At 40.2% G+C, this 16229-nt stretch overlaps 1 protein-coding gene across 3 annotated transcripts in view; it reads right to left on the bottom strand.

The window, feature by feature from the left end:
- SATB2 (SATB homeobox 2) overlaps nucleotides 1-16229 on the bottom strand; it is a 133322-nt gene that overhangs the window by 68266 nt on the left and 48827 nt on the right. For all 3 annotated transcript variants that reach the window (XM_088059060.1, XM_005519919.3, XM_088059059.1), the window contains exons 4-5: nucleotides 5651-5777; nucleotides 3438-3561 (exon numbers count right to left, since the gene is read on the bottom strand). In XM_088059060.1, coding sequence (XP_087915186.1) covers nucleotides 3438-3561; nucleotides 5651-5777 — 251 coding nt within the window. The remainder of the gene's footprint in view (nucleotides 1-3437; nucleotides 3562-5650; nucleotides 5778-16229) is intronic.

Raw genomic sequence — 16229 nt, 5'->3', positions numbered from 1 at the left:
TCATCCCTGCCCTCTTCTAGATTTACCCAGCCTCCTGTCCTATTCACTGCAGTATCACAGGAGTTAGGAGAGTTCCTAACTCTCGAGTTTCAGGAACTTAAAAAATGTGAGCAAAACTGAGCAACTTAAAATAACTCGGTGATACAGATTACTTTCAGTCTTCAACAGGTAATTTCACTTACACTAAAGATGCCCTTCTGCCTTTTCACTCTGCCTTTTCTTCTCAAAGGGTGCTATGGTGCACTGCAGTAGAGTTTGAAGGCTATGAAGTAAGAGCCTTGTTAAGCAGCAGCTCCAATTTCTAAAACTAAGACTCAATTTTCTAATTAAAATCAATATTTTGAGACATAAACCTAGCATTGTGGCAGTCAGCAGCAATTCCCTGCCCATAAATCTTCCCTTGCTCTACAGCATTTTAACAAGCAATAGAATTCTGAAAGCCTGATATGGCAATAGCCTCTGCTGAAAAAGGCTTTTGAAAGTGGAGCAAACCTGAGGTTTTTTTGCATCACTTCAGTTAAATTTCCATTCACTGAGGAAGGATGGGGAAACTGTTGAACTCTGTCTACATATCAATTTGGTTCTCTTAATTATTTTTTTTTTGGGGGGGGGGCAGGGGTGAGCTCCTTCTCCATCTAGCTCTGGAAGAAATCAACATTACTGAAATCATGGGGCTACTAAGTATCACAGAATATATTAACCCACCGACCTTTATTTGAGAAAGCAAAACTTCAACTATATAGTAAAATCAAACAATACATCAACCATTGGTGAAAAAAACCCAGGACAGATTCTCTTCTGCAGAGGAAAGAACTAGAACATTTTTCAAACCACCTCACTATTATATGTAAAGGAACACTAGGGGTATTTCTCTTAGGAATCTTGATAAGTCTGCAAAAATGTAATATCCATTTAAAAGAGAGCAGGGGAAAAAAAAAATCACTCTCTAGTTGCAAATTTCTAAATAATGCATAATATTTCTGGAAAAATCCTTAAGGAAGGAATAAAGCAGAAGAGATGTTTGGTATGTGTGTGGCCATGACAGCCATGTGGAATGAAAACTACTTAGACCAGGAGCTAAGAAATATGCACACAAAGAAAATCTGGTGCAGTAAGTTCAAGGAGAAAAACATGGGACAGGCTCACATCCCAAGAAAGACTGGTCCAGCAAAGAGACAAAATGCATGGTCAGTGCTGAAATGAGTTATATGACACAGGAAAGACAGAGATCTCTATGAAAAGATGGAAACACTGAAATAATTGGATTTCTTTCTGCCACACACACTCCCCCCACCCACCCTCCTTCCCCCCAGCTTGGTTAACTGGGATTTATTTGTTTGAACAGGAGCCGTATGCTAAGGGTAGCTAAGCTGCAGACATGTAATACACCTAGCAGAAAAAAACCAGAACAATTTTAAATCAAAGTGAATGATTACATTTCCCATTAGCAGCAATCAGAATCCCCATCTGGGCTGCTTGGAGAGCTCAGGCACTGAGAACCAGAGACGGAGCACTGTCGCTGGTGGGAGCGGGAGCTCCCTGTGCTGCCCCTCTCCACTTCTGTACTTGAGGCACTGTGAACACATTAATAAACAGCAGCATTTACTCTGCAGTTTGACTCCTAAGAGACCACTCTGCAATTTGCTGCTGTCAATAATATATTAACCACAAGGGGGTTGTAATGACGTTTCACATTTGGCACGGTATTTTTTTAAAACTGATTTGGGAGAAGGAATTGTATTAGAGGCATATTCAGATGATGGTAATAGACAGCTTCTATACAACCTTCCATTGTATCTTATGCATATTGTAAGCTAAACCAAAAGAGACCGAAACTTTTTATGGCAATAATAATAATGATACAAGCTGCATTCTGCAGTCTCAGTTCAAGGGTTAGTCACTACCCAAGGTCATTTATACCTGTGTTTAAAAGTAAGCAAGTTCTGTTACCTGCAGAAGGATCTCCTCTTAGCTTTGTCTGCTAAATAAATACTGGGGGGCAAGGATTTTGGCTGCTACACTTCTGCCATCAGTAATTTTGTAAATGCATGTCAGACTGAGGCTATAGAAAGAGTAAACCAACTGCAGCGTTTCCACCTGGTAGGCTTTGAAACTGAAGTGGGAGGAAACAGACCTAGACAACAAATGAATTCTGCATATGAAATGATGCAGTTTAGTTATGCTGGATATTGAAGAAGACTGGGCAGAGACAACCATATGCTGCAATCGTCATTAGCTGACCAGATTCCACAGATAATTCTATTTAAAGAAATTACACTTAAACTGTGTGAAAAGGAAAACACTTGTATTCAACGTGTGTTCCACACTACGTGTATCTACAGTGACTGTTACTCCTTTACTAAATCAGCAAGTTCCGTGGCTTTTCCTTACAAAACCCTTCCATTCCTGTTAGTTCTGCAGATCCCACATGGCTAAAGTAGGTGAAGAATGTGATTGCTACCAGCTCTGTATTTCACTCTCTGTGTTGTCCCTGGAGTTGTAATCATACCACAGTGAGGCAAAGTTGTGGTGAATAGAAAGAATTCTCTTGGTTTCTGGAGGCTTTGGATCATGAATTGTAGGATGAACATACAGTGCAATGGAAGACAGACAGTCACAGGATAAATAAATGTTGGATATGAGAAAACAAAGCAATGGATTTCTAGGAAGCTGGAATTACCCATGTTTTGACTTTTAGAAGACACAGAGGACAGATTAACCTGATTCTAGTACATGTTTTGGAATGCAATATATATTTATTTTTTTTCCATGCCTAGCAAAGTTACCTGGTCTCAGTGATAAAGTGTTACTCCGTTTTTTCTGAGAGGCAAGGAGAAGTAAGTCATAAAAATTTTATGAATGTCTCATTATGACAATCTGAAGTACAAATAGAGCTCGTGACATCTGTAGGAACCTGTGTCTTAGACATGACATCACTGCCGTTTGTAAAGCAGTCATAGAGAATGAGGCTGAGGGTTTTGTTCTTTTTTTAACATAATTACATATACATGTTTTTGTTGCTGTTTCCTAGAAATTGGGGCACAACTGTTAAAACTGCATACTTTTTATCATGGTTGCAGGCTGATGAGAGGTACCCATGGGTTAGAGGGAAGGCAAGCCTCTGCTAGTGGGAAGAAGCCACTCAAATCTTGCATTTGAGGATCATCAGTCCTATTGCAATAGGTCAGATAAAAGTCTAAATAAAGGATTTACATGTCTATGAAAACCAATCAATTAATTCATAAGTTTTACCTGGCAACCCGCTAAGGGAACATGGTGTGAAGATACTATTTAACATGTTCATTAGAATTTCTCCTTTCTAAAGAAAACAAGAAATTTATTTGGTATTTATGGCATTGTTTCATGTAGGCTCTTTACAGAACAAGTATGAGCTTTAGTTTGAGCTTTCTTTCCCTAAGCCTGGTGAAAGCACTCACCTGTGAGAGAGGGCATTCTTTGGCTAATGTGCTCTGATTCATCTCTTTGAGCAGTTCCTTTAAGGCATTGCGAACTGTGGCATGGTTCCACTGCTCTGCTGGCAAGTCTTCCAACTTTGAACAACTGTTGAAACAGAAAGCAAAAAGCAGATAGAAACATCACTTTCACAGATGCTTACTTTTTGCGTGCAAGTGCTATAGACCTTTAAGCAGCAAGCACAACCCTGGAGTCTCCTGCTTGGCCAGCCCAACAAGGTGCTTCTCCCCTCTATCCCTCTCCCACCAAGCACGATTACCAGAAGATGTGCAGTTCAACACGCGGCTGCTGATCCTCCTATGGTATATGCGTGCATAACCAATCTTGCTGGGGCCTGATGGAGAGCAAAGGAACTGCATAAAGCGAGCCCCAGGAATGGCTGAGTAAAGCCATCCTCTCCAGACAAAGATACTCCTGCTGGGGTAGAAAAATAAACATATATGCTGCACTGCCACTAACAAAATCCCTGAACAGTGAGGGCCCTCACTGTGTGACTTTGAAAAATTAGTTTAATTTTATACAGGTTCTTATGCTGCCCTTATCACTGAAGTATCCAAGAGCCTTTCAGAAACACATTAAGCCATATGCCCAACATCTGTCACGTGCAGTTCATTCTCACTTTGATTCCACAAGAATTGCATATGCAGTGAATCTTCTGCCTTCATATGACTTGTGCCTCTTTTAATTTAACAAGCCTATGGTTTGTGTCTGCATGAATGGGGACAGACCCAATAAGCACATAAAAAGGTGGGAGAAGTTTGGCACTGCCATTTCTGCTGCAGAGCCTTAATGCATGCCCTCCAATGGCCCCAGAAGGTGGTTCTGCCTTCTGCCCTTACAGCTTGGCTTTTCCCTCAGAGCTGAACCTTTAGTTGTACTTGAGGAGTTCAAGTATCTGTGATTATTTTTATCTCAAAGTCATGGAGACTGTCTTTTATTTATGTGGCATCTGGGCATTCAGGCACTTTGAAGATAAAGAATTAGACCTTAATCTCAGGTTCATATCCTTTGCTAGTACAGATGTGACAATAGACTACATGAACTCCTCGTAGCTCACACTTCTGAGGAAATGAGTTATTACACTCGTTTCATAGCAGCTATAGGGTCTAGACACTCTTTTACAACTACACAGCAGAGATGCAGCCCAACTGAAAAATTTTAACAGCATAGAAAACCAAGGAAAGACCTGCTCATGGAAATCAGAAAACCCAAGCACCATTAGAGATTCAACAAGAAAGACATGTTGCTGTTTGGAAGTTTAATGTCACTGAGGCATCAACTACCTCCAAATTCTAAATTGAACTGAACAGTTGGAGGGTATGTACCTGTCACCAAAGGACATGCACATATCCCTGTGGGCCCCTCTTCTGTCAAAGCCAAAGCTTCAAAGCATTGTCAGCAAGTTATTGCAGACTATCTGCTATTTTTCACTCTTTTCTCTGTCATGTTCTAGCCATACAGCTATGGGAGGCTGTGCAATGTAGGCTTATCTGCAGCTCTGAATGCACTGCCCTGCCAGGGACCTTACATTTGAGGACTCTTTAGGAGGCCAAGGGAGAGAAAGAAGAAATAAAAAAGGAAGGAAGAGTGGGAGGAAAGGAGGGTAAATAAGTGTAAAAGCGTTGGGAGCTTTTGCTTTGCTAATCAGAGCTAGCCCTCAGGGAAGGAAAATATTTTCCAAACACCAAATGGAGCTGCAGTGACACTTTCCTTCCCTGTCTTCTGTTTGCTGGAAAGACCACTGGAGAAAAAAAAAGAAAAGTAAAAAAAGCTCCCTTCCTCCACATCTCAGCAACTGGCTGCAGAAGACCTGGATTTTCACAATGCAGCCCCTAGAAAAAGGCAAGGAGTTTATTATTTGATAAAATTAGAACTTAAGAATCCATTAAATTATGGGCTGTAGAAAGGTCTGCCTCTAAAAGCCCCATACCTTTACTTGACAGTGTTTCTGCCCTTCCCCTCTCTGTTGCCATACTGCTACTTCAGAAAACATACAATATCAGTTGGAACATGCACCAAAAAGCTGCCAGGTGACCCACCCTTCTCTCCATTTTCTTTTCATTTCATCAAAAGCCCAGAAATTAATGAAGGCAGGATGTGCTAATCTCTGTAGCAATGCTGTAACCAGCAGAGTAGCTCAGAGAATAGGGAAGGACAGATGTTCAGAAACACCCACCTTTGTAATTGGATTTTCAATGTCACAACATGATAGACATCTTGTAGCATGTCGGCTACTGTCGCATCTGGTGCATCAGTCACATAACTGAGAGGGAGGGGATTCCACCTCCCAAGCTTGATTATTCCTGAAAAGAAAACAAAAAATCCATACTTTATATTTTATCAGCCATTTACTAAACCCTTCAGACAGGTTGATTTTCCACAAGATTCAAGATCTGTCTTCAGGTTTATTGCAGTCTTGCCCAGTAAGACATGTTCTACTGACTCTTGAGCCAACGAGTGAGGAAGAGCAGGAATAGGTTTAAAATTTTTAGCAGACAGTTGCTGACATGTTCCTGACTTAAATTTCTTCAAGGAAGCACAGGCGACTTCCTCCCTTCACATCTTTCACTAGCTCTAAAGCCTAGTTCTTTAAGTTAGAATAAGCTTAAGTACTCTCTAGTCCTGATTTTGCAGTCTAGAAAAGCTTTCCAGTAAATAAATGTATTACTTTTGACTTGAACAGGAAAATTCCTATGCGTGGGCTCTCAGCACTGTTACAATCTAAGCATGGTATGATTCCCAGTGTGGATGGATGCCACTGGAAACCCACCAAGTAGGAAGCGTTCACTCCCAGATACAAATTGCACTATGCAGACGGTTGCTTTTCTTTGTGGGGAAAAAAAAAATAAGAACCAAACAACAGCAAGCTGCTGACCGCAGATCCAAAATAGCTTTTTGGAGGCGGGGGAGAATGCTGTAAGTTCTATTTCTACTTCTGTTCATTCTTTAATAGGGATCATCACCTCTTCTGGATGAGCTTGTCACAAAGACTGTAAACTTGGATGGCAAACCATTTGGTGCAGAGGTATTATTTCTGTTTAGACAATTGCAGAGAGCCCACCCACACCAAAAACAATGACTAATCCCAGGAATGACTTCCAGGAAGACACCAAACAAAGAAAGCCACAGTGCCATCTTACATGACAGCAAAGCAGTTCAGCCTTGTTCTGCAGTACTGCCACTACTGCTTTTATTTCCTCCTTCATTGTGCTCCCATTGTCCCACTGTTCTGCTCGCTTAACTTTCCTCAGCTCAGCCCTACAATTCACAGACACCATTCTCCCATTCAGACTGATGCCTCCTGAGGTTTCTTTATATACTGTTTAATCTCTGAAAAGACATCCATAAACTCAACTGCCAGAAAAAAAGGAATACACTAATGCATGAGACGACTACTTCTGAGATAACAGGCGCGCCAAGAACTCCTCTTGGGTATCTGGAAGAATGTTGTGATGCCAAGAAACTTCAACCATCTCCTCCTCACTTTCTCCTCCCAGCCCTTCACCAGCTCTGGAACTAATTGAACTGCCGTAAATGACAAAAACCTTTTATCCTGATCTCCCAAAAATGATCATAAAATAAACACCACGCTGAAACAGTGAAACAAAGCTTCTCACAGAGACAATAACAGAACACAAGGAGCCCATGAAATACGTGCTATAGAGTACTTTTCCCCATTCCTACACAGATTGAAGAGGAAATAATTTTAGTACAACTCCTTTTCTGTAGCACTTAAATCTTTGCATTTACCACCAACGTACTGCTTTGCAAGGCATTCTGTCACCACATACTGAAAGAAGCTGAAAGTGACCTAGTTCATCCTCAGTGGCACAAAGTTTCACTGTAACATACTGGTACAGACAGGCTAATATTTCAAGAGCATATTAGAAAGCTTTTGGCAAAGAGAGATATTGTCCAAACGAAACAAAAAGCTAGTAAGTGTTGCTTGATATCCAATGCTTAAAAATGGGACATAAACAGAACAAAAACATTTCAATGATGCACTGTTTCAGTATTAAGATTTAACAATCTGGTGCTGAATATGCTGCAGTATAAATAGTGCCTGGACTCAGATCCAGTAGAGTAACACACAGCACTCATTCACAGCACCGTATGTCTCCAGTGCTGGCTCCTTGAGTCATATTCCACTTGCCAAGAAAAGCTGTTTTTCTTAAGGGGATAGTTTACTTAATGTTATCTCTGGTGACAACAAGAAATGCATATAGTACAGCATATATTAGTCATGAAATGAGCATCAAGGGTCCACTGAGTAAAATACATGCTGGAAAAACACAGTTTAGCTGCTGACTTCCTTCACCTCCTCCTGCTATATAATAATGTAAAACAAAATCACCCAAAAATCCAGAAATCTATACTGGCTTCACAGAACACTTGGCTTCCTATGTTCAACCTCGCCAAGTTTTCATGTAATTGAAAAAATAAGCATCATATGTGCCCCATAAGTCACATCTAAATTGGTAATATTTTACAAGAGGCTTTATTTTTCATTCAATTAAGGAAAGCACTCAGAGAGCACACCATCTGCAACTGCTTGGGCCTGGCAATGCTAGCAAAGGACAAAGAGATGGCCGGGAAGCACTGACATTACTAAAGGTGTCCCCAGACTAAAAGGGTTTGAAGAAAAAAAAAAATCCCAGTGCAAGCAGAGTGCACCATGGGAAATACTATGCAAATTGTTTTACAGGAATGTCTGCTACTACTGGAAATTAGGGAGATTTTTTTTTTTTTTTTTTTAAATCCTCCTCTACAACTGGAGAGGAAATTGTTTTGGCTGGATTTAAACAAACACAGGTGTTACCATAATGCTCAGTGCCTCAGCACGTTAACACCTGCTGAGAGTCCTCTACTCTGTATTACAGCACTGCTGATGCACGCTATTTTTTCAGCAGGTGTGATGTGACGTGTGAAATACTTTTTTCCAGAGCACATTAAGCTGGTCCAAACGATAGCCAGAAGCCATGGTTTCCATTCAGCTCCTCAGCAGACTTCAGAGGTGCTTGTTTCATGGCACCAATACTGTACTTCAGGCAACTCTTGGGCTATGTTTGGAAAGATGATGCCAGCTAATTGAGCAAATGTGTTCTCTGCATACTAAGACATCTCTGAATGACTACTCAGTCAAAACTGAGTGGGCCAAAATTTTCCCCCTTAAAAAGGTCCCTTCTTATCCAGACTGAGTGTTTCTAGCATAACAGCAACCCTGAGATGAAAACAGCCTGGTAGCAAGGCGTCACTTTCACATGCACATTTTTTATTGTTCCTCTCATTGACTTCAAATGATATAGCTCAGGCCTTTAAAAAAATCACTTCAACTGGCCGGGCTGAGCTTGTATCCTACCACAACTAACACTTGGGATGGGGAACAGGAATGAGCAAAGGTCACTGTGTTATTAATGAATACACTACTGCTCCAAGAGTATCACTTCGCTTTCAGCTCCAGACCTTCTCAAAATTATGTATGGATAATGCATATCAGATCAAAAAGCTCAGGAAATCAAAAAACACACCTTCCTTGAGTTCCCAAAACTCTTCTGTTAACAAATCTGGTTCTCTTTCCTGTAACTATTGGGTCTTTTTTCCTGTGAAAGTTTTTTGAAGGGAAACCTAACAGATTTCAAGGCTTGCATACAACTCAAGATATGGCTATACACTAGAACAGCTCTCAACTCACCACAAAATGACTGAATGCAGCCCAGGCCAGTCAGGCAATAAAAGACAATAAAGACATCAGTTTTCTCAAAAGACTGTTTTCCAAAATCTATTTTAGAAGAGATCCTCTATCCACACTGGCTGTTGGTTCTTGAATGGCATGTACTTCTACAGTCAGGTCTTTCATTAACTTTAAGCCTCAGCTTCATCAAAATGCAGACAGGGAAAAAAGACAAAGTAACTTCGCATAGAATGTGTGTAACTCCCTTTACCCATAAGAATGGCAGAACACACCAGTGGCAAACTTCTGTGAGCTCGAGTGTCAGGTTTGTACATAAACAACCACTGCAATTTACTGCTGTTATTCCACTTAGGCCAATGATGTGCCAGCATGTTTCCAACTGAGTTTCATTCAAAAAGCAGTTCCTTTGGAGAAAAAAGTGGTAACTACACAAGTGAGAGCACAAAGAACTCTACACTGAACAGAAGCCTTGCCCTGCTATATCACAGCTGACCCATTCTATATTCAGCAGAACTCATCACAGGATCCTCATAAGCTTTATTTTATCACCTGAAGAAATGATGCCCCTAAAGTACTGGGATTATTCCTAGGACATCACCCTACTGAGATGTGAACTGAATGGATACAAGGCTGGGTATAAAGCAGACTTCCAGAATCACTACTCAGATCAGGAGCATAAAATGACAAAAGGCAGAAAGTTGCTTTCTAGAAAAGCACAGCTAAGCTGGCAAACCCTTTCCATTATTATGTAGTTCACACTGTCCCATAAAAATTATTTATCTATATGGGCTAGAAACCTCATTTGTCATTGCAAATGGAAAGACAGCCACACAGTACACTCATTCTAAGAATGCCACATCTGGGGTTCAGAACATACATATCCTAGTCTAGCTATGACACTTGGTCCTAAATGGAATGAAGACCAGGTCCTGCATGTCCCACTCAGCTGCAGAGGTAACTTTTAATATGGACAGCCCCATAACAATTACTGGAGTCACCTCAGGCACTCTCCAATACATCACTGCTGTAAAATCAAACTCTTAAAATGGGGTATTTTCCAAATTCCTTTTTATGGCTAAACAGAGCAAACAGGCCAGAACATGCTTCACCCTTTCAAACTATCCCCTGCTCTCACCATGGCTATACTCTTGATTCCATCTTTCACAAATTATGAGCATACCTGCATTACATCTTAAATGGATACTCATAGTGTTAATGCAAATGCATGCACAGCATTAATGTAATTTATTTTAAATGCTAATCTGCCAGGGTTTAAAGTTCGTCAGGTGTCCTAGAATTTGTTTCTTTGCATTCCAGGGATCCCAGGACCACAGCCCCAGAGTGGTAGACTACAAACATGAGGCTGGTTGAAGAACACAACCAGCATTTGCTGTTGACCTGTGAATTCAATCAAGTAGTTTTGATCAAACATTGTGCTTTTTAATAGCAGCTCTTATCAAAACAACAGACACTCTGGAGAAACTGCAGGTTAGCATTAACACCCAAACACTTCTGATTTCTTTTACAGCTCCAAATGAAACACCTCAAAGAGATACCAAATAAAAGCCCCACTTCTGGGACCATCAAGCCGTCTCTCTATCAGCCACTACTGCAGGACTTCCCTTCAAGACGGGTAGGGTCTTGTGACAGTGATTGCATCTGTTTATCCCCTTCAAAGGCCTCTTGTCCCTATGCTTTAGTATGTAATTTTCTTTTGTTAAGCTGTGTTTTGTTACAGAAATTGAAACTGCCTGTCCCATGTAGTAAGTACAAAGAATTATTTACTCATAAATTAGTTTGCAGAAAATCAAATCCCCTGCAGTACATAACAATTCAGCCTGTGTTTCTACACTAGCTGTAGTATATCATCACACTGTAACAACATAAAGCCATAATTTGTAGTTATTACTGTTAATCCAGCAAAGTGAATGACTTTTCAAGCAGAAAGGATGAAAAAGCAATGGGAAAAATTACAAGAAAATCAACTGATTATAATAATTTTTGTATTATATTATTGAGCCGTCTTTTCTAGCTTTTTGGGAAATCTAAGAAAATATTATACTGCCTTTGCCCATTGTTATAAGGGTGCCTATATTATTCTATTGAATTTCAATTGATGACACATTGGTGGAATAGATGAGAAAAAAATAATCAGCAGAATCCTACCCTGTACTTCTAAAGCATCTTTCATGAGAGGGCCCCAGTGCACTTTAAAAACATTAATTAATCAAACTTTGCAACATCCTACATGTGAGGTAGACTGTATTCTGCCAATTGACATATTGGTGATGTAGTGATTGAAAGCATACAATGAACATAATCCTATACTTATGCCAATACAAAAGAATCCCCCTCTTTCCTCATTTCAGTCCATAATAAATAATTCAGTGTGAGAACAGGAATAAACTATGTGATCACACTGTGATGCACACATCCACAAATCAACAGGAACACCCACAATCCCCGAATGACGAATGCTTCACCCCAGCTCATGGGACTTGTGCAACTTCAGGGCTCTGCACAAAAGGGTGACCTTCACCCAAGGGGAAAGCACAGCCGAGCTCTGGCAGCACAAAGCCCCTTGAACTGCTGCTGCTGAAGTCTTTGCTCTTGCTGTTTAAAAATCCTCTCAGAAATTCTGTGTACCAGTGATGGTTTAGAGCACAAAACAACACATCTATGAGCCAGTCAATTTAAACACTTTCTGGCTTGCACATCTGTATCAGTACACATACTGTAGTATAGACTATGCATTTACATCATTACATATGATATTTATATGATTACATATTAAAAATTTTATAGAATCATGGGTGTAACTATCAATAGAAAGACTGTTTGTGGTACAAGGTTTAATGCCAAACTTCAGAGTACTTTCATAGATGAAAATCACTTTGATACATGAAGCTTGGTTTTGCATTTATAATTTTTTGAATGCTAGCATTGCCCCTTCCTTTCCTACAGCATGACTGTACTGAAGTATTCGACTTAAATAACATACACTAAACAGTTTAATGGCTTGTAATTCTACATATCGGGTTTACATTTTACAGTAAAAAGATTGTGCCTCGTGTAATAGATGCTGCTTCACATTTGGGAAACGTTATGTGAGGACCCTGACTTTTATTAGATTAATTCAATATAGGCACTAAGTTACTAGACTAAATTAATAAAGATCTTCTTAAAAAAAAAGAAAAAAACTAGAGGGGGAGAGAGTGAGTGAACAGAATGAACCTACAAATTAAATAAAATTTTCTGGAGCTTGTTATTTTGGAAGTCTTTATTTAATTTTCCAACCTCTATTCAGTATGAAAAAACAGTCAATAATTGGTAAGGAAACAGGAAAAAAAAATTGATACTATTTACTTCAGGGGATTATTTTTAAACCTGTTATATGATAGAACAGGAATACCACAAATAAATAGAAGGGCAAGGAAGCAAAGGAAGTACTATTAAAAAAACAGCAAGACAACAGGCCATTCACTTAAGTTTCCAGAGGAGATTCAATGATCCTTGTAGGTCCCTTCCAACTCAGAATATTCTGTGCTTCTGAAGTATTTTTTACATTTCCTGTATTACTTAGAAAACTACCACCTCCACTGAGGAAAACCACATGCAGTCCTGCATATTATCTCCCTTTTGTCATTTTTGGGATAAGTGTGGACTTGCCTTGGACAGCAAGAATATTCACAGAGAGAGAGAAGTCCACTTCTCTCATCTGAGACAGAGAATCACTCCTCTAAATACCACTTCCACGGCAGAATACAAGGTCTTTTAAATCATGACAACTCAGAACAGAAAGGCTACTGCATCCAGGTATCTTTCAGAACCCTACCAGCCTGGAGCTCAGCTTCACGCCCCACCAGGTGTCTCCTGAGAGGCACCCTCACACTGGGGCTTTCTCAGTGGTATTATTCAGTATGCCCATAGGATTGCAGCACCCACTGCATGCCACCAATGTCACCCCCACATAATGCCCAGAGCAGGGCATTCCCCCCAGCTGTGCATGAAATTACTGTCTTTTGGGTAATCTGTGCTCTTGTGGTAAAATCTTTCCTAGCTTAGTCCTGGGACACCTGAGCTTGCTCAGCTGCACAGGAGCACAGGCTGTGCCTCCTTCCAGGGAGCAGTGCCTGCTGAATGCCCTTGAAATCCAGAGTGCCACAACTCAGCTTATTCCCTGATCACAGCACTTCTTTAGCTGTTGCCATGAGTAGAGGTTTGCTTTGCCACCTTAAAATCATGGCTGTTCCTCTTGCTTCAGACACCAGCTGTCTCTCCTTGAGTCCCAGGGTCCCTGGTAAAATGTGCTCCTTCTCTGCCATCCCAGCGTGGCACCAGGACCTGTCTCTAATTTAGGGCCTTTCCAAAGAGCCAACATAAGCAGATACAGTTAGTGGGGACCTGCAACGTGCTTCCAGATCAGCCTTACAGACTGAGAACTGGGGCTTTAGTGTAGTTGCATCAGTTGCTAAGAAACATGAATGCAAGTGTACTCAACAGGTGGTGCTTTTCTCCACTGCACATGTTCCTGAACAGCCATAAACAATGCCTGGATCATCTCACCAGAAATTTTGGACCTGGTGACCATATTGCCACCTCACCATCTATAAAGGGCTGCACATGAGTAAAAGGACCAGAGTTTTACACAAACATTTGCTGTCGAACCTTCCTTGTCAGCTTTTTGCCAGCCAGCCCATTGCTATGAACACAACCTGCCTCATGACACATTCAGCAAAAAAAGGGTATCTGGGCAGAGAGCCTTAGACCCCTACCTTCCAGAAGCCTTTCTTGAATTTTATATGATGTTTCCCAATGGAGAAGAGGAGAGGTAGAAGATATTTTCCCTGTCTGAGGAAAACCCTGCATCTGATTTTAAAAAGGTGCCAATGTCCCAAACTCTTTCAATTCACCCAACTTCAATGCTTGCCTATAAGCTTCCCACAGAAAGTCAATCTACTGAGCGGAAAAAACAGCACAGTAACATGGCATTGCAGCTGAATACATAAAAGACATTTTAAAGGTTATAAAAGAGCATTGCTAACAGGACATTGTAGAGGATAATAAGCTTAGACTTAAGCCTATGGACATTGTTTGGCCTTGTATGAATCTGAATATCCTTCCCACTCAAAGCAACAGCTACAGAGAGCACAGAAAGTCTGGCTCGGACTGCAAACATACAGTAGCCAACTATCTTTGTGTTGAGTCAACTACAAGTAGATTTGAAAATTCATGGGTCTCAAGTCCAAAGAAAAATAAGGGCATACAGCATGCTGTGCTGCACAAACAAACCTCTAAACTAATGCAGTTTTATATTCTGGCCCATGTAGTTTAACAGCTTAATCTCTTTAGTTTCAGATTTGTGTCTTGGGGTTTTCCTTACGCTCTATAAAGACTAGCAGAATGCTTTTTTCACTAAATTCTACTTCTGGTTTGCCTTCTGTCTTTTCTTTCCTCCCACCAGACATTCAGTTCTTGACTTCCATGAGAAAAAAAACAACATGAACAACTGAAAAACTAGCAGGACAGCATCTAACTATCAGGATAGAAAAGCAAGTATTGCTGAGGAAATAGAGGGATAGAGGACTTTACTGATAATCTCAAATGACTGCTTCCACTAATTCAACATGAATGCAGTAAATGAAGATACAGTTGCTGTAATTTTTGTCATTCAACCTTGAAGCCCTCTGCTCTTTGCACCTGCCTTACTGTAAGAGTATATCCAGATCCATACAAGATCAAAAAATATCCACAAGCATGATCCCAGTATCTCTAATGACATTCAGTTAAAAACTAATTCCACCATGAAGCAGTTAACAAGGATGGTTACACTTGTATTTTAGTATTTTATATTAAAAATTTTTATGGAAGCAATAGTATCCCTGAAAATCTGCATACAGATGTATATTTAAGAACAGGCAACTGACCTAAGACTGTTTGTTGATACTTAGGCTCAGACCTCACTCACAGTTGTTTTACAAACAGGTAAAAAGTAAGGGACTAAACCTCACCCCTCCCTTAGAAGTTGATCGACTAGAGAGAAACAGAGAATAGGATCTTTAGGGTTGTAATATCTCTTTTCAAAATACATTTTAATAACCCTTGTTCTTAATTTGGGCAGCATTGCAAATTCAGATGAATTTGATTAAATTAAATAAGAAATTTTCCTTTACTGACGCTTATTTCAGTTGATAATCTGATCTCAAGTTCCCCACCTCTCTCTTTTATTCCCAGGAAGAGCAAAAAAATTGCATTTCTGACAAGTCTAAATAAAGCTTTTCTGGTTACTGAACTATGCTACATTTCCTATCAACAGAAAACAAAAGCGGAAAAAAAAAAAAGACTAGTTCACCACTAGAGGAGATGACTCAGAGCAAGCAGGAACTGTTACCAGACTCAGAAAAAAACTGTTTTCCCTTGTACCATTGATGAGCCCACATTAATGCTGAGATGAACCTAGATTTGTTTTCTTAGCCCACATCTTCCTAGAACTGAACCTATTTTCTTACAAAGCCACCAGATCCTTTTTGGATTCTGTTAGCATTTTAATTTCACGTTAGTCATTTTGTGAAGAAGAGACCAAAAAATAGAAAGACAGAAATAACTATTTTTTTTTTTTAATTTAAATGATAAATTTCTGTGCACATGGCAAAGACTGGAAAGAGTTACTCACATTTTGGATCTGGAAGTTTGCAGCACACACACATCATGCTCAGAAGCATTTCCAGTTCCCCACTTCTTTAGTAGCAGCTAAGATTGTCATGTAATCACAGCATATAGAAATTGTGGAGCTGCTATGAAGAAAAGTAACTCTATCCCAGAGTGAGTGTTTAATGGACAGACACTCCAAGCCCCAACAGCCTGAAGCACTGGTGGCACTGTGAACACCCTTTTGAGATGGTGGAGAGCTCTAACACCTCTTCTCACCACTTCTTCCTCTTTCCTAAACTCTATCTCATGTTCAAATCGAAGAGATAAGAAACTCTGCATGGCGGTATTTCAAGAGAAAAGGGAGGAGAGACTGTCATTTCTAATCATCTCCCAAAGCCCCAGGTGTCCTCGG

Source organism: Pseudopodoces humilis, chromosome 8 (assembly GCF_049639895.1).
Source record: "Pseudopodoces humilis isolate 2021_Gansu_Grassland_sample_001 chromosome 8, ASM4963989v1, whole genome shotgun sequence".
NCBI classification, from domain to species: domain Eukaryota; kingdom Metazoa; phylum Chordata; class Aves; order Passeriformes; family Paridae; genus Pseudopodoces; species Pseudopodoces humilis.
The sequence above is the reverse complement of the archived record's forward strand: the minus strand, read 5'-3'. Positions and strand labels throughout refer to the sequence as shown.